The following is a 22,973-nucleotide window of genomic DNA, read 5'->3' on the forward strand; positions in this document are numbered from 1 at the left end:
GACAGTATCGGTTTTTCAGGTGTCCTTGATGGGGATACTACTTAATTTTCAGATGTCTTCGATGACGATGATAGAACTTAATTGGAAACAACAATAGATATTTCTGTCGACTCTGGTTGTGGATTTGACTTTTCAGTTTCATTTGGTCTATCAGTCACAGAACTTCCAATGAAGTCAGCTTCAGAAAAAATATCTCTATTAAGTAATGGGAAAAATTCCTGTTTTATTAAAACCTTTCAGAATATTAGTAGGTGTTAATGCTTTCATATGTGCCTCTCCTACACATTATGCTATCTGGTATATTGAAATAGGTTTACTAGGATTGCTCAGCAACCATGAGTCTATAGCGGCATTGTAATTAACAGGAGCGAAAATGGAAATATCAAGGGGTTGCAGTTTGTTACTACAATGAGGAGGCAGAGTCAGTATGATTACACTTTCCGTGGTTGTGTGGATGCGTGTGATAAACTTATTTACCATGGAAACAAAAATAAAAAATAATAGAATCGAATAAAACGTAGAAAAAAGTGTTAATAATATTTATTTTGTAAAACGTAATTAATTCTCGAAGGGACGGTATTTTTTGTATATGTATCGCGGACCGATGCAAATGGTGTCTCAATGATTACTGAAATAAAAATAAAACAGAACACGCGTTCTTTGTTTTTAAAAGCCAGGCCATAAACTTTTATTATCGGGCTGGTCGTTATATTAATTTCGTTTCCTATAAATGCAACGCACTCAAAATGTATAATTAAAGTGTCGAGCATATCTAATATCTGTAGTAAATAAACGTATTGAAAAAACACATTTCTATTTCTTATGTATATAAACCATTTGCGAAAATGTAAATTTTAATATGAGATTGTTTTATTTAATTTTTGAATACAAAAATTTAATTCGTAATTAGCTTGTCGCTATACACCATTATCCTTTGCCAGTTGAACAACGTGATATGTTACCTGACTCGTGATTGTCGTGGATCAGTGTGGAAGGGTTTTCAATTTCAATTAAAGGGTTTCATCCATCTACTTGGATTTGCCAAACCTAGGGTGCCAGGTGAAGCTCCTTGTGTCAAATGCTCCTTATAATATTTGCTTGGAAAAACCATGACAAGGGACAGAAACGTACCATTCGCACATACAATGACACATATGGTAATAAGAATACCCCTTTCATCGCTAGTGAACTATTCAGCTGTTTTACACCTTTCTCCGCCACGACTTTCTAAGGTTTCTGCACTGTTGTTGTACTAGTTTCATCAAAGTTGTATATCCTGATATTAGAAACAGCTGATGGATATATAACATAAACGGCATGTAAATTTCAACGAACTTGTTGACATTGTGTGGATTAAATGATGTTAATCTTGATAAACTGCAATCCTCTGGTTGACGCTGAGGTTACCACCCTTATTTAAAAATGAACGGAACCATTGGAGTTCAGCTATTTTATCCTTGATCCAATTCGCTGGAACTGGAATGTTGTTTTTAATCGCCATATCATATTATGTTACCTTTCGTGCTTGAATGTTTGTTAATCTGTAGCTCATTTTGGTATAAGTTTTGATGTAATCACACAAAGAAATTTCCTGTTCCTCTTAAAACACACGTCGTACAGCATCATTGGGTTCCATTCGATCATTATCTGGATTAGTACGTTTTTTTGCAACATATCTTTATAATGTCTGAAATTTTACTCCTTATTCAACGGCAGCAATTCTCAATGATTTTCCGTCCAAAACATCTTGTATGGCACTTGCCATATCAACGGAGTTAAACGTCGCTCGACTCCTTGGTTTCTCTTTGCGCACCATGTCTGTAACAAACACAGTAAACTTTTATTCTACCTATACAACATATTATAGCATACACACTTGATACAAACTTTAGTAGTACACAATGGAACAGTCTCATTGTGTACTATCACAGTGTCTTATTGTGCACCAAGTAGCATTGTTGTAAAGAATTGCAAATAATCATAATTAAGTTTCAGTTTTGAGACACGACTCGACTATTGGAAGCTAACTTAACTGTGTTATTTCACGCATGCACTTGCAAAGTGATATAAATCAACAATTAATTTCGATAATAAGTCAACAAAACTATCTCTTTACCTTAAAATAGTTTATCACTGTACCACTTTCACGAGGTCACGAATGAAATGATGGTAGTTTGACTGGCGCTGTAAAATGACTGGTGGTTGCAGAATTGAATCTTGGTGGTAAATTTGAAAAATTATTAGATTGTCTTATTGATTATTGTGGATCATATCTCATTGTGTACTACTCTCCCTAGATAGTTTTTTAAATATTATTCCAGTATATTTTCCCTCTTAAAGTTTTTCACACAATGTTATTCATTTATTCTTTTTAAATTCTCTTATTAGTATCTGGATATTCTTATTAAGTCTATTAAAATGTGGTTCTTTCTGAGTTCTGTTTCTTGTTTAACTTCTCTGATCTCTCTTTTTAATTATAGCAAGAATAAAAAATGGGAGAAGTGGATAATTAAAATATTAATTAGGTTTTATGTTAGAGGGTTCTAATATAGATGCAGAAAGTCATAATAATTTTTTCAATACCAAGATTCTTCATTACTTGATTTTTTTGTCGTACTGCTCGTTGTTTTTTTCACAACTTTAATTGGATTATTCAATTTTGGTATTGGTGCTAACAAATCTTTGGTAACTTAATAGGCTTTACTGTTTAAAGCTGGCTTTCTCTTTACGGTGGATAATTTAATTTCCGGTGTAATCAGCAGTTCTGTATCTTTAAAAGAACTGTTTAAGCATTAGGAGTAAGAAGTTTATACTTGATTAGACCCCGGATTACATTTTGTTGTTTCTTTTGTAACCGTATTGCCTCTCTGTTTATATTTTAATTTAATTAGTGGACTGTCATCTTCAGAGCTGCTGCTTTCCTTAGATCTTTTTATAGGTACATCTTAACTTTAACTAAAGACATCGTCAAGTGAGTCATCGTAAAGACTAAAATCTGATAATAGTTCGCTACTTGAGACAGTAATTAAACGCTTCTTTTTTTTGTTATTAGTTTTTTCTGACACTTGATATCCGCTTGTAACATGAAACTTCTAACAACATCTGATAAATCTTGGAAGCTACCGTGATTTACTTCGTCTTCTTCTCTGTGAGTGATCAAACGTGGTGCAAAGGCAGCTTCAGGTATAGCGTCTGGTTTAAACGGATAAATGCCGGTAAATGCAACACCGGAGATAATGTTTGATAGTGTCATTGCTTTTAGCTTAAATAGAGTAAAAAATTTCTCCAAACACCATTTTGGTAATCGCCTTGCCAGGGTTTGTTGTTAAAAACTGTAGAACTTCTTGGTCCCAAAATGTCTTACAGCTTTTAAATACTGATTTGTCCATAGGTTGCAAATTGTGTGACGTATTGCTAGGAAGACAAAATAAAGTTATGTCCATGCGGTTATCTGCCTCAACTATGGAAATATCTAGGTGACTTTAAGCTCTATCAAATATTATTAGGGTAGGACCAGGGTTTATGGTCAAGCCACAAAACAAATGCTTCGCATGTCGTACTACCTTTATTTGTGACAATAGCTTTTGAGCCAGGGGCAAGTGATCAGACCATTTAGGTTTAAACCTTTGGCTTTCAAATAGCACAATAGGCGGTACAGGTTGACCAAACGCATTTCCGCAACCTACAATTGACATGTTTTCTCCGTGCTCGGGTGCGGTTAAATTTACCCCTTTTGTTCTCCTTTTAACAAGAATAATTTGTTGGTTATGGATTGTCAATCTGCATTCTTTTTTCGTCCGTAATATATATGCTAACAGGTTTGTCAAATAGGCTCGTTTGCCAAATTTTGGGCTCGAGCATTATTCATTAGTTGAGCTTTTCGCCTAGCTACTTCTGGATGGCTGCACAAGAATTACTTAAGCTAGACAACACCGGTGATCTTCCAAACTTTATTACGGGATTATGTATTCTGTGATAAAGATCTAGCTTTGAGCGAGGAATGTTATAATGCTTGGCATCCCCTTTGATTGACATTCCGTTCGCTATGATTTGCAACGCCGAGCGTAGACCTTCTTCTGATCACTCACCTCGTTTTATTGGTATTCTGCAAAAGAGTTTAATATTTAGTCCCTAATATTGTCACTGGCAATATTAGGAATTATTAGTAATGGCAATATTAGGAACAAATGCCGTTCAGAAAAAAAATCCGTAAGTTAAAATTTCATTTGAAATAATTCATGCAATTCATAAAATAATAACGTCTGGGGTGTACTTACCTAAACTTAATTACAAAAATCCAAAAAATTTTAATATATCTTGCGTAGGGTCAACGGGAAAGCAGGTTTATTTAAAATGAGGACACGAAAAACAAATAGTGAGCTTCTACATCTGATGGATACCATAGACTAAAACCGCCGAATAGAAAACACGTTGCTGATAAACAAAGAAACTTACCACTGTTGCCACCTTAGCTGCAGCGTCGATACTATCCGTAATACTTAACAGAACTTATTTTAACCTTTAATTATGCCTTATTCACATTAAAATAGTAATTAGATCTTATCTCTGTCGTTGGTCCGGTTGGGTTGGTGTTTCTCTTCTTCTTCTTTCTTTTTAATGACTGCTCGGATGTAATTGTGAACACTATTCCATCCCTCCGTACTTCCCGTCATCTTCACGATCATCTCTCTTATTACAGTTACAGGTTTCATACCTATTTCTTTCTACATTCTGTTTCTCTCCACTGTACATCTATTACACTCCAGCATTGTGTGAGTAACAATTTCGGAATATTCGCAGTATAGGCATTTATCTGTATCTGTCTTTTTGAAGATACGCCCTAAAACAGACAATCTACCCAGTCCCTTCGGCTCGGGATCAGCATCTTGGTCCACTGGGCAACATCTTCCTTGTTATTCCACCCTTCTTGCCATCTTCCCATTGATCTTTCCCTTTCTTCTTTTTTTATAGTTGTTGTCAAGTCTCTCTTCTCTCATAGAGATGTCTCTTTTCTACTCCTAACACAACCCGTGATAGCACATAAGCCCGCCGCAGATACAGTCCTGTAGGCGCATGCTACTCGCAACAGACTCGTTCTGTCTACTTTTGTCATCAGCCTAATATTAGGTATCTATATCTAAATATAATGAAAAATATTATTAATTATTGTGTATTTATACAATAATTATTGTATTCTACATATTTAAAGTGGTAATTTAATTATTAAATTAGCGTTTTGGATTTTTTGTATTGTGTGTGAAAGACAAGTTACCTTTTCCTACTAGTCTTTATATATTTTTTACTTTATATGCCCTGGAGGGGGGGGGGGGGTTAACCCCCAAAACCCCCCTGAGTGCGCCACAGCCTTTATGGCTCATTATCTTTATTTTTGTATTTGCAAATATGAGGACAAAAAGGAATATTAAAAACAAATAAAAATATCAAATGTAAAATACATCAATATCATGTATCAACATAAGATTAATATACCTGCTATATAAAAACATAAAATTTTCTTAACAGAACAAAGTTATACCATAAATTTTCAACATCTACAACAAACAGATCAGATGTTCCTAATATGCTCTCCAGTTCTATGAATTAATGAGAAAACTGTTTCTATTCAATCACCGTTAAAATATTTTTAATCCACACTAAACTCCATGTGAATGTCTTAAAAAAATAATTTACAATTTGAAACTGCTTCTTCTTAGGCTCCAACTCATCCTAGATCAGGTACTTTTCTCCCAAGTCGATCTTTGAATAAAGAAATTATTTCTTATCGAAATTAAAATTGACAATCTGCTACTGCTTCTAACTCTCCGAAGAGTTAGAAGCCAAAAGCACCTTTTCTGTTTCAAATCTCGTACCGAACTTCTAACTTCTGTTTCTTTTTCCAAAATCCAAACATTTCCTTACCACTTCCTCAAAATCTCTTCCTTGACCCATCATAACACTTCAAGAAAGGACATATCTTGGCCCTCTTTCCTTTGGCCAATCCTATTTTTCTGTCTCCTCATTTCGTCCTATTATACAAACAAAATATCTACCGGTTTCTTGTCGACACAAAATCTACGTCATCCTAGACCATTTAGAATAGCCAAAATCGAAATCTATTTGGCTGCCTAGAAACAATTTATCCAACTTTCTTAAACTAAACAATTGATGCAAATATTTCTTAATAATACTCTAATCGTTTTTATTTTCAATGTCCATTGTTTCGTAAAATTCTTACACCTCATTTTGTCCTTTCAAATCTATTGAGTATTAACAGTTCTTGAAATCACTTTAATTAATATAACGCATAAAATGAAATGAAAAGTCAGTCAAGATTTGATTTCACGTACAAAGCGTCTATGTATCTGTTTATACGTATTTCGCCCTAATAGGGCTCGTCAGAACAGATATTCATAGGCGTTCTCAACGTGAAAAATAAATCTTTTCTGTCTTTTAAGAAGCAACACTAAAATGGCGTCGAAATGGACGCAATAGCGACATCTGATAACAAATCAGTAAAATAGTTTCGAAACACAATTAAGATTTCTGCCTTAATCTGAGCCTTCTAAAAATTGCAAGGCAAAGCAGACGTTGATAAAGGTGTTAATAGAGACATGGGGAATCTAAAATTTGCATTCCACGACATGTCTCCTCAACTAAGCAGAAATCATTAGCGAATTGGTTTCTTGTACTCATGAACGCCTATGAATAGCTGTTCTGACGAGCCCTATTAGGGCGAAATACGTATAAACAGATACATATTTTAATGACTGCTCGGATGTAATTGTGAACACTATTCCATCCCTCCGTACTTCCCGTCATCTTCACGATCATCTCTCTTATTACAGTTACAGGGTTCATACCTATTTCTTTCTACATTCTGTTTCTCTCCACTGTAAATCTATTACACTCCAGAAAGATGGCAATAAGGGTAGAATACCAAGGAAGATGTTGTCCAGTGGACCAAGATGCTGATCCCGAGCCGAAGGGACTGGGTAGATTGTCTGTTTTAGGGCGTATCTTCAAAAAGACAGATACAGATAAATGCCTATACTGCGAATATTCCGACATTGTTACTCACACAATGCTGGAGTGTAATAGATTTACAGTGGAGAGAAACAGAATGTAGAAAGAAATAGGTATGAACCCTGTAACTGTAATAAGAGAGATGATCGTGAAGATGACGGGAAGTACGGAGGGATGGAATAGTGTTCACAATTACATCCGAGCAGTCATTAAAATATGTATCTGTTTATACGTATTTCGCCCTAATAGGGCTCGTCAGAACAGCTATTCATAGGCGTTCATGAGTACAAGAAACCAATTCGCTAATGATTTCTGCTTAGTTGAGGAGACATGTCGTGGAATGCAAATTTTAGATTCCCCATGTCTCTATTAACATCTTTATCAACGTCTGCTTTGCCTTGCAATTTTTAGAAGGCTCAGATTAAGGCAGAAATCTGAATTGTGTTTCGAAGCTATTTTACGGATTTAATATAACGCATTTTTGACTGGAGCACAATATATTCTTATTTATATCTTAATTTTAAAACAGATGCCTGCATATTTAATTTCTAAAAGATTTTTCTAAATTTATAACCCTAGAATCATAACAAATCCCCACCATTTGGTGAAATGAAAAGTATTGTACAGGCAACAGATTTCCTTGAAACAAATAAAAAAAATTTAATACATGTTCCCATGTCTTAATTCAAAATTCCCTATGTATAATTTTAATTTAATATAATATTACCAACACCCTATATATATATATATATATATATATATATATATATATATATATATATATTCTAATTCCATGTCTAGGGTACACCATTTTAAAGAGATTGGATACAATTCAGGCATTAATTTCTCTTAAATTTCTTTGCTTCTGTCTTTGGTTATTTTTCAGTTATTGTTCTATTGTTCTATATATTTCTAAATTTTGTTCCTTATACGCTTCCCTCTTTTTTTATCATCTTCCTTACTTCTTTCCACTTTCTCGTCTAGTTCGACCAATTCACTATCCATTTTCATCAGCCTGTGTTTAAAATCTATCACTACGTGTTTTTCCGACAATTCGATTTGCGTACCATCATATCACGAGACATATTCGGCATTACCACGCATTGTACTGAATCAATTTTTTCTTTGATCCATCTCCTTATTCGTATTCGTTCATTTATGGTTGCTAATGTCAACTCTACTTCTTCGATCAATTTTTGGTACAGTAAGTTCATAATATTGTTAAAAATTTAGTTTTTATTGCCTCAAAAATTGCAGAAAATGTCACGCACAAGAAGTGTCACCAGAAAAAGTTGAGGAAAGAGAATACCGGGATACACAAATTTGTGCAACAATCGAGGTATATTCAACACATTCAAGTAGAAGCGTTGCTAGAGAGTTAGATGTTAGCAATGTTACTGTAACGAAAGTATGGAAAAAAGCACGGTTACAAGAATTTTAAATATTAGAAAACTCAGCAGATTTATCCAGACGACTACTTTCGAAGAATGGAGTTTTGTGAAACTCTAATAACGAAGGCTAATGATGAACCCAATTTTATTAAAAACATTTTATTTACTGATAAACCTCTTTCGTTAGTAGGGAGACACAATCCTTCCATTACAAAGTATTGGGCGCGGGAAAACTAGAACAGAATTTACCGATTTTAGCGCCTTATGTAGTTTGCAATATCTAATCCAAAATTTAAGTTACTGTATGTCGGTGCAGTATTGTTTTCCTTACTTTCTCTCTGTCTATTGCAGTTCTATTGTCGGTTTCTCGGTTCATAGTTATTTCTTGGCATAAATTCTCTTCTTTGCCGATCTTTACGATAAACTTTCCCAGGTTTCTGTTGTGCATTATTTCTTGAGTTGTATAATTTTCCTGTGGTCTTTTATTTTTCCTGTCTTGACGCCGTGACTCTCGGACTTGTAAAAATAGACATAAACTATCAAATTTTGCAACGTAATATGGTCTTCCAAAGTTTTTTCCTTCGAATAATTGTATTCAAGATATTTTGTATTATTATAAATTTGTAGAGCGTATGTTTTTTTCCGATAGTCCCCTTTTCTCATTACATCTACCGTTCTGGAGCTCTTTGTTAATTTCCATTTGCAGGATTTTTCCCCAAAAATATGTCTTTTTTTCTTTTTTCCAAGTTCTCCCAGCTGATAAATTCATCATCTTCACTGTCTATATATATTATATATATTACTGCTCCAGTGCATTAGCGGTTGGTAATTCGCCTTGTGTTGTCATGTTTGGACTTCAAGGATACTGTCTCTCACGGGATGGTTCGTTTGCTTTAAAATAGGTCCCAGTTGCCGAGTGTTTCCGAGAAGTGTAGAAGCTCTTTGTGGTAACATTCATTACATTTTTTACAAGATTACTACTGCAAACTTTTGCAATCATTTTAATAATGTTACCTAAAGTCAACATTAAACTAAATTAATATTCTATTGTTGGAAGGGTGATCTTGTTAGTTTCTAGGCGAATACTAGTTTTTTACATATTTTTTTACATTACATGTATAATAATCACATGTTTTTTTGCTGTTCTAAGTCTGTTTTAAATTGTAAACTGTACTTAGTTTCAATTGATTGTTTATACAACTTAACTATTCAATGGTTTAATATCTCAAGCTTTTTTACATTTTATACTTTGACTGGTACATGTCTTTTTGAGGTAACACTTTTGTATTAACCTCTCTATGGATGTTTGGTTTTTTCATATTATTCTTTTTAGATGAACTGATGATGCTTTCTGATTAGAGAGCGAAACGTCTTAGAATAAATAGATGAAGTAGCCACCTTCTTTGTCTTTTTCTCTACCTTTTGATCGAAAAACCCACCACTTACGTTGGTTTATTAATGTAAGAAGTGTTTAGGATGACGGTGGCATTGCCTTGATGATTGGCTAATGTTCGGAGTAGGAGGCTTTGAGTTTCTATTCTTTTCTGGTTTCTGTTTCAACCATTGCCACTCAAGCTTTAGCAAAAGGTTTCAATTACTCTGTTACGAAGACGGATAGTCTGAACGAAAGACGGACTTTTAAAGAGAAAAGACAGGCATTCATTCAGGGGAATAATACGCCACCGTCTACAAAATAAATTACAGAATTTGTTTATAGAAGGTAGAGGTATTTAAATACATTTGCGATCGCTACATAGTTCGGGGACACGTCGCTATCTATTTTCTGTCATTAAAAGTATGTATAGATGGCGTTTTGTAGCAGCAATACATTATGTATAAATTTTGATGAGAGTATTAGAAGAATGGTTCAATTGCATAGTTTTGGATTATATCTTATGCTAATAATTTTAAAATCTCAGTCCAACTAAAGCAAGCGGTGGAGGAAAGCTAGAGATGTTCTCAAATGTGAAAAACAAGGTCGAGGGTATAGGAGGTTGGTTGGGATCCAGTATTCCAAAATTAAGAAAGTCAGACACCGAGAATCCTACTGATGGTCAGGAGCAACCGCCTATTGCAGAAACTTCAGAACCTCAAAGTTCCGAAGTCCACGCCCCCAAAGACGATGATGATAATTCAAGGTAAGTTGAACACTAAAAACAATTCTAAACATTGCAAATATTGATTAGTGAATAAATATATATTTTGAATTTGTTTATAACTAGGGTAGAATACATCTAGAAATTATATGCAGACGGGTCAATAAAATTAAAAAATATTGATGAGAAATGAATTCTTAAGGATTATAATGAATTATTACTAAATATATAAAAATTTATATTTTTTGGATAATGCGTAGACCATTTAACTTCAAATATATATAGTTTGAGTTTATAGGTCTCAGTAATAAGATTCTACGTTGATTTTTACGAGTTCCGGTATGCTTTTTTTTCTTACATGATGCATAATCATGTTTTAACAGAGTATGAACAATCCGGAGGCGAGTGAAGGTTACTTTTTCTCTTCTATTTATTAATTTTGGAATTTTATGGTGGTTATTATCGACTTCGTACAGCCTGGTTGGGGAGGTCTTCCATGTATCCTGCCATATTTTAGTAGTCTTTTCTCTAAAATATGCTTTCAGGTCGGTGTGTAGCGATTTCATATTCTTTTCTTCTTCTTCTACTTCTTGGAGATCTTTCGATTTGTTTAATTCTGAAGCTGCCTCTGGTTAATTTCCTGGGAGTTAGATTGCCAACTATCCCTCCATCTTTTAGGTGGTCTTCCTGGAGGTCTTGAACCGGGCGGGTTATTTTCTAGGGCAATTTTTGGGAGTCTATTCTCATCCATTCGTCTTACATGACTGTACCACATCATTTTACGCTGCCTTTCCCATCTTACAATATCTTGAATTTTGCACTGCTCTCTAACGTTTGTATTTCTCACCCTGTCTCTTCTTGTTTTGCCCGCTATTGTTCTTAGGGTTTTCTTCTCGGCAACCCTTAGCATCTGTTTCGTTTTGTTGGTATCTTCGCGCACTTCTATGCCATATGTCATGATGGGTCGTATGTAAGTCTTGTAGATTCTAATTTTACTATCTGTGCGCATATACGGATTTGACCAGACTATCTCACGCAGACATCCCGACAATGCGGATGCTTTGTTGATCTGACTCCTTAGGTCCTTTACTGGGGTTATTCTCTTCTGCGTTCGGGTTAGTACCTTCGATTCCAGTATGTGACGGTATCCAGATAAAATTAACTTCAATATTAATATTTTCTGCATCTTTTAGTTTCTTTTTAATGAGAAGGAGTAGTAGATGATCACAGTAGAGTTGGTTTAATGGCATTATTGAGCCTAGAGAATCTGTTATAATGATATTCCTCTTTTTATTTTTGTTAACTATCAGAACTAGTGCCTTTAGTATGGCAAACAGTTCAACAGAGAACGTTGTTGAATATGAAGGTAATTTGTAGGCTGCAGTGTAATCTGATGAGTAGATTGCTGCCCCAGTTTCGTCTTCGTTTTTGGAGGCACAAATCTAGGTAACTTCACTTCAACGTCCAATTCGTCTGCTAATTGTTTAATTTCGGTATAGATCCTATTAAAATTCTCTTGACAGTTAGATCTTCTATCTTTCAAAGTCGACATGGTATTGAGAACAGCCTTAGTCGTCAGGTTAGCATCAAGAGATTTTGTTTTTAGAAGTCGGCTTAGTGCCAATGTTAATTTTAATGTGTCAATCAGTGACATCATTGACACTAGAAACTTAGATGTGCATCAAGATTAAGCAAAGTTGATGCAAGTGTAGGAGTCTTGGAATCATTCCATGTTGGGATAGAGGAATAATTTGCACTTTGAATCTGCTTCATTATTTGTTCAATCATTTCTTTACCACAACATGTTATCAATTGATTTTGACTGGTGTTATTGATGTATGTTGCTCGGGAAGATACTGTGGTGGGTGTTGTACAAGAGTCTCATCTTGTGATGCGATTTGTAACCTTAACAGTTCCCTGAAATTCCCCTCATTGCTAGGTCCAACATCTCATCCAGAAGCAGAAAGTCATCAATCACGATGGCCTCTTAGAGGAATATTTTGTCAACATAACAACACTATAGACTTTACTATTGGTCGTAGACTTTTGCAGGTTGCGATATCTTTGTAGAAAATCCATCCCAACGTGAATGAACTCCTTGTGGTATGATGATGTTTCATGAGTTTGTATAGCTCTGTCTTTGCCCATTAGTTTGCGAAAGAGTTTAAAGGTTTCGTGACAAGGCTTTGGGTTGGCATCCCTTTATTGTGACCACATTTTTCATTAGAAAATAAATATACGCAATATTTGCAAAACAATCCCTTTTGAATGTGCGAAAGTACCAAACAACTCTTTTGTTTTAAGTGATGGTGACCCAAGTAACGCTTCACTTTTCTTTTATTCTTTGTGTGTGCAGAATATATGGAAATTGATATGATTTTGATACGACAGACGTAGACCGTCAGTCTGTTGCTTTATCCAACATAGCGCGGTTGTATTACTACACGCATGGCTTAGTTAACCTTCCACTATACCTCGTTCAGCACAACCTCTACTATCCTCAAAACTAAAAACAATTTTTTCGTGGCAAGCGGATATGTATTTGAAACTAAAAACATTTGAACTGCAAATATTTAAATTTATATTTTTTTAAATTCTCGGGGGAACATGACCCCCTCTCTGGATCCGAAACTGGTACAGAGTACAAAGCCATCTTCGTATTCGGTTCCTAAAAAGTGTGTAGTAAATTCCAAGAATATTTGAATATTTTCCCGAATGTAATGTAGATTGTTAGGCGTTGTCAATTTAACCCACATATTACTGAAACTATTTTTTTTTAAATTATATCTTTACTTAAAGGAAATATAAGGAAATGTGCTATTTGACAAAAAATACTAAAATAATAATTTTTGCATTAGCTGTCAAAATATGTCATGTTATTTTAAAAGGACAGCAGTAAGAAGCAGTATATATTAGAAAGTAAAACTTTATTAATACAAAAATTATTACAAAGTATGGAAATCCTTAAAACATTGTTTAGGGTGTGTGTATGGTATTTTACATTTTTCGCACAAAAATTGAACCTTTTTCTTGCAAACTTCGCAACGAGATTGTTTTTCTTGATAAACAATTAAATGGTTCATACCATCATATCTTGAATGTAAGACCGTGTTGGGATTCCGTCTTGTTGGACCTCGTTTTGTATCATTTTTGTAGGTTTCCAGAAGTTTGCAAGCTATTTGCCTTCTAAATTCAAGCTGATCAAGACTTCCTCCGTCTTTTCGGTCCAATTGCCACGCGTTTTGACTAATCTTTTGGTCACAGCAGTCTACGCCACCCATAAAAGAATTGTATTGCTTTATCATATTTGGTTGAGAAACAAAAATGTGTCTTCTCCTTATGGGAAAACCGTTTGACTAGGTGATGTGGTTTTACTGAACAAAAGTTAGATGCAATTGTAACGACACTATTGTCGTGCCACTCGTGCCAGCAACAAACCACAATTCCTGTGTTTTTATCTAATCTGTAATCGTAAGTTCCCCTTTCATTATTTTCATAGCTGTTGAAGCGAATAGGGGGCATTTTAGTGTTCTATTGTCCCTTATTGTACCTGTACCGAAAAGACCTCTAGCTTTTAACTCATTTAGTAGATGCATGGACGAGAAGAAGTTATCAAAAAAAAGGTGGAATTCCGTTTTTGGCCAGCGTGATTAAAGCAGATCTGCATAAGACAAAACAACCGACGAACCAAGACCCAAGTTTTTGTATGAGGCTGGTATTTCCACTGAGTTGCCTTGATACGGTGTAAACCATACAATGTAACCCAGACTGGGAGTACCCATCCAAAGCTTATAACCCCAATGAATGGGTTTATTTCGTAGGGTTTCTTCCAAAATATGGTACCATAGCTTCATCTAGGCCATGTTCTTGGCTATTACTATTACTAGGCCATTTAAAAATTTTGTATTCAAAGCATCATATAATGGCCGTATTTTAGCAAACTTGTCTGTTTTGTCCAAACCATTATCACACACATGAAGAATTTTCATTATATGGGAAAATCTATCTCTAGATAGAGCTCCAGCGACTTTTTCATTATGACTATCATCACAATTTTCCCAATACATATATCTTTTTGGTAACACCACGTAGCCACTCAAAATAAGCTCACCCACAAAACACTTAATTTCATTATCTGTAACATCACTAGTCAAGTTTTTTTTGTGTCGCGTATGTATTTGTAAATGTTGTTATCATATTAAATAGGTTGTCGTCAGAAAATAGCCTGAAGAGCTGTAATGGCGTCCGATTTTGTTTAAGTCCGATTTTTTGTCTTCAGTAAACATCTTTGGGATGCTGGTACAGATCACCTATAAGCCATTGTGCAGATCTTAGTTTTTCGAGAATAATCGAAGGTTTTGTTTCTTATTTGCGTAGCGTGTGACAAGAGGTACTTCGTCGTCGTCGGAATCCGACTCTTCTGCACTCTGATCTTGATTGTCGAAAATAACCTCCACGTCATTTCTCAACTGGCTTCCTGGTAAATGGTCTATCGTTGTGACATCCTCGATTCCTGAATCGCAATCTGTTTTATTATCATTTGCATTGTCTGGAGGAAAAATAATTATACCATCAGGAGGCGTTGAAATCTCATCTGTCTCAATTTCTGCAATTAATTCATGCAATGTTTTCCTAAAAAATAACCATTTTGTAGTGCTTATTACTACTGCCCTTTTAAAAGAACAAAACAAAAATGGCCGTACACAAGAAAGTAACAAAACACTCAAAGCAATATTTCCACTATAATTACACGTAAGTAAAGCAATTACTAGCAAATCATGTAAAACACCCACATTTGATTTGTAATTAAAAAAAACTTACCTCCAATTAGCAAAATCCATGTTTAATTAAAAAACAAAACAAAACAATGCTATGCCGGTACGTAAACAAACTTTTAAAGCGAGCAACTGATGAAATATCTTGATCGATATGTTTGACAGTAAACCCAGAGGCGCCATCTATCAACGATAAGTTTAAGTTTTCAATGTAAGGGAAATAGTTTTAAAAATACAGTAGCAGTATGTGGGTTAATAATTTTAAAATCTTTTAATTATAACATTTCTTTAATTTACAAAATACTTTTAACATTGTTGTACTTATACAGTGTGGAAACCACTTATGGAATAAAATTGCTTTTATCCTTATTTTAGAAGATTAAAAAAATGCTTTGATCCGTAAGCAAAATCTTGCTTACGGATCAAAGCATTTATCTCAAAAAAGTAAATTCTGTAGAGTCATATAAAAAAATTAATTAAAATTCTTTGTAAAAGGTATATATTTAAAAACCCAAACGGGCTGTGTTAGACAAAACGTTTTCGGAATCCATCATTCCATCATCGGTCTCTAGGACTACATGAATGTAGCCACTAAATATATGGGTAAAAACCCGTTAACAAATAATTAGTTACATTTGTTTGACACTATATCTTATAAATTATATGGATGGATTCCGAAAACGTTTTGTCTAACACAGCCCGTTTGGGTTTTTAAATATATACCTTTTACAAAGGATTTTAATTAATTTTTTAATATATGGTATACAGCCAAATACAGGAACGTAGATTCCTTGTGAATATAAAAAAAGTTATACATATTTTCAAAATTTCATCTTGTATTATTCATTTTAGACCCTATATAATATAGTTGTTGAGATAAAGTTATTAAGGGGCTTTTACAAACAAAAGGGCGTTTCTTTAAAAATAAAGATTATGGACTATGGTAAATTATTGCCTCGGAACAGGACGGATAGGATAAACGACACTCGCAACGAAATAAGGACATTTGCATAGGAATGTGGAATGTGTTAAGTTGGCACAGACCTGGGATAGCGACGAGAGCCATTAGACAACTACAAAAATATAACATGGATATAACAGCAATACAGGAAATAAGATGGACAGCAACAGGAATTCTGGAAATGGAAGATACTATAGTCTTTTGGTCGGGCAGTGAGAATAGACATGAAACGGATGTGGCTTTGTCATTGCAAAAAGACTAAAATCAGCAGTGATAGATTTCAAGCCAATAAACGAACGAATCTGCTATATTACGCTCAAGGGTAAGTGGTTCAATCTCACAATATTCTCAATATATGCCCCAACAGAAGATGCCGAAGAAGATAGGAAGGATGAATTTTATGAATTATTAGACCAACAGTATAAAGCTGCTCCAAAACTCGACGTCAAAATAGTGATGGGAGGTTGCAACGCTAAACTAGGTAAGGAAGATTATTTAAGAGAAGTAATTGGTAAGCATAGCTTGCACAACACAACAAATGATAATGGATACCGGCTAACACAATTCGCAATATCTAATAACATGATCGTTAAATCCATCCAATTCGAGAGAAAGGACATTTACAAGGTCACATGGGCTTCAAATGATGAAAGAACACGAAATCAAATAGATCATGTCCTCATTGACGCAAGACACTCTAGTAGCATTATTAATTCGCGAAGTATGAGAGGAGCTGACAGCGACAGCGATCACTTTCTGTTGAAATCTAAGTTAAGAACGCGATTATCAATACAGAAACTTAAACAACAAGAAAAAAGAGAAATATGGAACATAGAAGCCCTACAAACACCAAATAACGAAATGGATTATCAAGTGGCAATAAGCAACAGATTCCAATTGCTTGGAGAGGAAGAGCATAATGTAGAGTTAGAACAAGCATGGCAGCAAGTGGCATCAGTTATAGAACAAGCAGCCAAGGAAACCTTTGGAAAAAAGAGGACTCGTCCAAAACGGAAATGGTTTGACAAAGCATGCGAGGAAATTCTGGAAATAAAAATGAAAAAAAAGATTGAAACTGCTACAAGACCCCACAGAGCAGATTTTAACAGAACAAGAGCACAAACAAGGCGACTATTCAGAACTAAAAAGAGGAGTTACCTAGAACAGCAAATCCGGGAAATCATAAAGCACTAGGAAATGATGGCATAAATGGAGAGTTGTTAAAAAAAGGAGGAAACCTTTTACACCAAAAATTGTATGACATCATTTTGAGAGTATGGCAACAACAGAAAATGCCTAAAGAATGGAATGGAAGCGTTATAATTCCCATATATAAGAAAGGAAACAAAGAACAATTCCGAAACTATAGAGGCATATCGCTTATTAGCACATCATATAAAGTGCTATCAATTATCTTGCTAAAGAGACTCGCACCATATTCGGAAGATATTCTAGACGACTACCAATGCGGCTTTCGTACTGGAAGGTCAACTATAGATCAAATATTTACCATCCGACAAATATAAGAGAAAAACTGGGAATTCAACCGCGATGTGCACCAAATTTTCATAGATTTCCAGCAAGCATATGATTCCTTAAAAAGAAGCAAATTGTGGATAGAAATGGGAATACCAAGAAAATTAGTTGAATTAACGCAAATGTGCGTGACAGACTCATATGCACAAGTAAAGATCGGAAGCAGAATATCGATACCATTTGGTATAAATTCAGGACTTAGGCAGGGGGACCCCTTGTCACCGTTGCTGTTCAATTTTGCTTTAGAATATGCAATAAGTAAAATATCGTCTGAGCTCAAGAATCAAAACTGTTGCTGGCCTTTGCTGATGATATAGATGCAGTCACGCATTCTAGAAGAGACGTGAGAGGTGTTTTCAGAGCTCTGGGAGGAAACAGGTAGTCTGGGTCTCCGAATAAATGAAGAAAAGACGAAATACATAGTAGTATCCAAAAATAAGACCAAGAGTTAGGCAGAACATCGGTATTAATGATCACAACTTCGAAGTAGTAAAGGAGTTTAAATACCTGGGGGCGGTAATCACAGCGGACAACCACATAGAAAAAGAGATCTCAGCAAGGATTTTTCGCTTATTATTTCGCGATTATTCGCCCAATTATTACATATGGCAGTGAAACATGGACTCTCGACCAGCGGGAAATCAATAAGCTTCTAGTATTTGAAAGAAAGGTTCTCAGAATAATATTTGGTCCTCAAAGAAATGAATTCACGGGGGATTGGAGAAGACGCCGCAATGCTGAATTGGTGACTCTGTATGAAATTGAAAACATAGTTAGACATATCGAGGCAAACCGAATAAGATGGGCAGGTCACGTGGTACGATCAGAGGATGACAGAGTGTTAAAGGCAGTGTTTTTTGAAAGACCAGATGGTAGAAGATCAGTAGGCTGACCGAGAAAAAGATGGAAGGACGATATTGAAGCCGATTTATCTAAAATTGGGGTACAACAATGGGAAATAGAAGCGCAAGATCGTAGAGGATGGAGGGCGATAGTGGATGCGGCGAAGACTAACCCCGAGTTGTAAAGCCAGTGAAGAAGAAGAAGAAGACTATGGTAGACTTGCGTGAATATTTTAAATTTATGTTTAAAAAGTGCACATTAAATTGAGAAGTTGATGGGTCCAAGCGTTTTTTGTAATATTTTAAAATAAGGACACAAACAATTTTATTTCATAAGTGGTTTAAACACTGTAGTGTGAATAAAAAGAGTTATAGTAATTCACGAGTGAGTTATTATAACCCAGCGGTTGGTTTATGGATACTATTAATTGCCCAAAAGCAGTGGAGTACGCAACACATAATTTAATAGTCGTAGATAAATATTTTTATTCAATTTTATCAATATTTGCAATGCATTACATATTCAAAGCTGTAAAGAGAAAGTAAGATAAGTTTGATTTTAAAATTAACTTCTAAGAAGTTTCTATAGAATATATATTTTTTAGAAATACCATCACTTGAATTTTTTCCCACTTTAAAAGAAGTAAGTAAAAAAATGAGTTTTCAAGTTTTACGTTGTTCTAATAGTATAGTGGTGACAGTTTTTCCGAAGAAATCGGTGACCATCTGTTTCCAAGTGCTTCGCTTCCTAACAACTTTTATCTGATTTGGATCCTCTTGAAAAACCCAAACAGTCGATACTGTTTGTAGATCGTCGGATTTCAATACGAAGTTCAACCACGATTGTATTCCTTATGCCTTTTTGTGCACTGAAAATTTCGTATGATATAAGCAAAAAGAAACAAAATTTAGAGTTGAACCGGATTCGTTTTTCTGAAAATCGAATTTCCTTACTTTCCGCAACGTATGCAAGATAACATTTTTCGTTTACATGTCCTGCCGTTATGCCTTTTTTTGCAGAATCTGACCTATCAACATTACCTGTTTAGGTTACAATTAATATTTTTAGGGCATCAGTAGCCTTTATGCCAAAATTTTTGAAAATAGAATGAATACTCCTCTATCGATTCGTAAAATGACATTAGAGAGAAAATGTTCGCAGCACGTGTGTTTTGCATTACAAAAGAAAATTAAAATTTCACGTAGATTTCCCTAGAAAACCTCATAGTTTTCACTGAACTTCTATTGAAATCCGACAGTCTTTTAGTTCTGGTTTTCTGCGAATATATTAATTCTTAATGCCACTTTTAAATAATTATAAATTTATTACTACCTAACTACTAAGTTTTCATGCACTATCAAATAATGTCGGTGAGTGTAGGGGAGTGGTAGGAACTTTTTTATTAAATGCAACTTTAAACTTTTATTGTACGTCTATATTTGGTATATAAACAAGAACTGAACAATCATGTCGTTTTTTGATAAAAACTAAAGTTAACATCTCAAAAATATTAAAACTAAAAATTACTAAATGTCTCATTGTTCATTTCAATGTGGGAACACTGAGACGCAACAATTAACATTATTTTACGTTGAGACTGTGAAAGTTTAATTCAAGTTTTAAAAGCGAACTTTTGCGCTTAGTTAACCCTTGCATTACCGGGGGCGGCAAAATCATTTTAATGTCTCTTTTTAATACATGCGAGACATCTGGGAAAACTGGAAAAAAGAACCTGTTTCCACATTTACCGCTTTTTCTTAAAAACGATATTTCAAAATCATTTTCTTTTATTTGAGACAAGATTTTGCCTACATAGTATATCTTTTGCTTAGAGTTAAATTCAACAAACACATAATTCCCATTATTGGGACAGCGATCAAGATCTTCGAAACTAATTGGTTCGGGGTCTTCACCAATACAATCCTCTCCTCCGCTGGAATCTTGTAATTCCATCTCATTTTGAACTTTCTCATCAGAATCACTATCTAATACGCACCTAGTTACTCATTTCTGTTTTGGTGTTTTTTCTTTAGATTTAATCATTTCCATTTTTTCCGGGTATCCGTAGCTATCGTCTTTCTTTTGCGTTTTTTGTTGCCTTCCCCAGATTTTCTTGTCGGAGCTTTAGGATAACGCTTAAAAACTGTTGGGCTAACAAAGGTTTTCGTGGTATCAGTATTACTTGGACCTGGATTTTCTACATCTAGAGATTCATTTATATTTTCAGCAGCAGCTTTAACTGCAACAAGTGGCCTGTCTGTCACAAAACTTAACAAAAAAATTTCTTCAGTGAAGACATGTCTATCAAATGAAAATATTCCGGTTTTTCTACAAGCGCTTGTAGTATTAACTGGCGTCATTGCTCGTGGATATGCTGTACCCCCACAGGCTGCTACGTTATAAATTGTAAATATCTGTCCGGGATGGTTCATCATCCATGAATCTACTACAGCATTATATAAAGTTTGAAATGGATTTAGTGTGGCGGTACGCCATTATTTTTACATAAATCGATTGCCTCAATCGATAAATGACTTTGTTCATTATCCATTAGCAATAAAGAAGGGTTTTCTCTGGTACTACCAGTAAGCTTAATAAAATGCTTAACAACTTGCACAAAGCACTCTGTATTCATCAAACCTGTTTTTGAAGCTAGTCCAGTTCCAGGAGGCGACCCGTTTATCATAAAATCTTTAAAGTGTACTCTCGGGAATACCAGAGCAGGAGGAATAGCTGCTCCAGATGCTCCAACAATACAGCATGTTGTTACGAGCGTTCCACGTGTAGTCTCATGTAAATTATAGATGCGACTACCATCTCCAAACACCGGGAAACGCTTTAAGACAGTTTCAAGTTTACTGAAAAATATTTCAACGTTAAAGTTATTGAAACCGGTTGCCCTTGCAAGACTACAACCTTCTGGGGTCCGGAGGGATAAATTATTGCAATGACGTTTCTGAAATTCTTTCATCTAGGCAAATGAAGCAATTTTTGATGTATGCCAGTTTGCTAAAAAAGTAAAGTTCGTGTAACCTTCTGGCTAAGGTCTAGTGTTAAGGTTTTCAGGTCGCGCAAGCGCCCCTAACATGACTTAACGACTATTTTCGTAGCCGTGACCGACGGCTTTACGTGCCCTCAGAAACACGGTGGCAGCTCAGTTAAATTAGAAATTGAAAATTTTGTCGGTCCCGGGATTCGAACCCGGGCCCTCCAGCTTGTCCAACATAGCCACTGAGCTACGGCTACCACTTTGCCAGTTTACTGGAACCCCTATATTGTTGTAGGCTGCGGCTTCATATGACAGTTTTCGGGTATCTTCTCTTGATAGACCATAAAACAATTTAAAACATTTAATTATATATTCGCACAAGTCGATCTCCTGTTCGATAGTAAAAATTTGTTTTACTTTGTAATTAGGACATAAACGGACGTTCTCATCTTGTTGATGTTTTTTTACATATCTGTGAACTGTTTGGAAAGATAGTCCTTTCATTCGTGCTGCTTGCCGTATAGAGGTGCCACCTTGTACTAATTCAATAGCCTGTCTCATCAGATCTTCAGAGAATACTCTTATTTTCCGATTTGTTTTATCTTTTCTTGGCATTTTCTTTCTGTAAGAGAAATTATTGTGCAAATGATCTGGCTTATACAACTATAACGGAACAATGAGACAGAAAAGGAACAGTGAGACGCGTCTCACTGTTCCATCTGCTGTGTTTTCTCACTGTTCCATAAAAATTCGTTAATAAAAGTCGATTAAAAACACTAATAAAATCTATACAAAAATCGTTTGTTTTAATTTAATTGTCTTGTAAAATAGTTTACTTTTTAGTTAAAATAACTTACCTTGTCTAAAAAACTTCAATTTCCGTGAAAACACCGGCGACGTATGTAGATACGGTATATTTACTACGACGCACTTATTTCGAGTGACCAGCGATAACTACTAAAACATTTCTTGTTGAATCTCAACAGTTTCTTGTTTGCTTCACTTCAAGGTGGTAATAGGCATGTTTGTTTAGTTCTACCGAATAATACCGAACGTAGAAACTCTACCGAGTTTGTCTCAGTGTTCCGATCGTCTCACTGTACCTACCTCTCACCTACTTATTAATGTTCAAGCATGTGCAAATATCATGATAACTTTCGATCTTGACGATCTTGAAACATTAGTTCAGGTAAAACATCGACAGTTTCGTGCCTAACAGCGGGTTTAGAGAAGCTTTGTCTTCAGTGTGTATGCTATGTTTTTTAGAAATTCTCGATATCATTTTTATTGGTGCATCTTGTAAAGCTATAAACGTCACGTTTATTATTTTTCTTTAAATAATTATTTATTATTTATTTT

At 35.0% G+C, this 22,973-nt stretch overlaps 1 protein-coding gene across 6 annotated transcripts in view; it reads left to right on the forward strand.

The window, feature by feature from the left end:
- Nucleotides 1-22,973, forward strand: part of Sap47 (Synapse-associated protein 47kD) — a 127,659-nt gene that overhangs the window by 11,905 nt on the left and 92,781 nt on the right. For all 6 annotated transcript variants that reach the window (XM_072546479.1, XM_072546476.1, XM_072546480.1 and 3 more), the window contains exon 2: nucleotides 10,334-10,552. In XM_072546479.1, coding sequence (XP_072402580.1) covers nucleotides 10,334-10,552 — 219 coding nt within the window. The remainder of the gene's footprint in view (nucleotides 1-10,333; nucleotides 10,553-22,973) is intronic.

Source organism: Diabrotica undecimpunctata, chromosome 10 (assembly GCF_040954645.1).
Source record: "Diabrotica undecimpunctata isolate CICGRU chromosome 10, icDiaUnde3, whole genome shotgun sequence".
Lineage (NCBI taxonomy): Eukaryota > Metazoa > Arthropoda > Insecta > Coleoptera > Chrysomelidae > Diabrotica > Diabrotica undecimpunctata.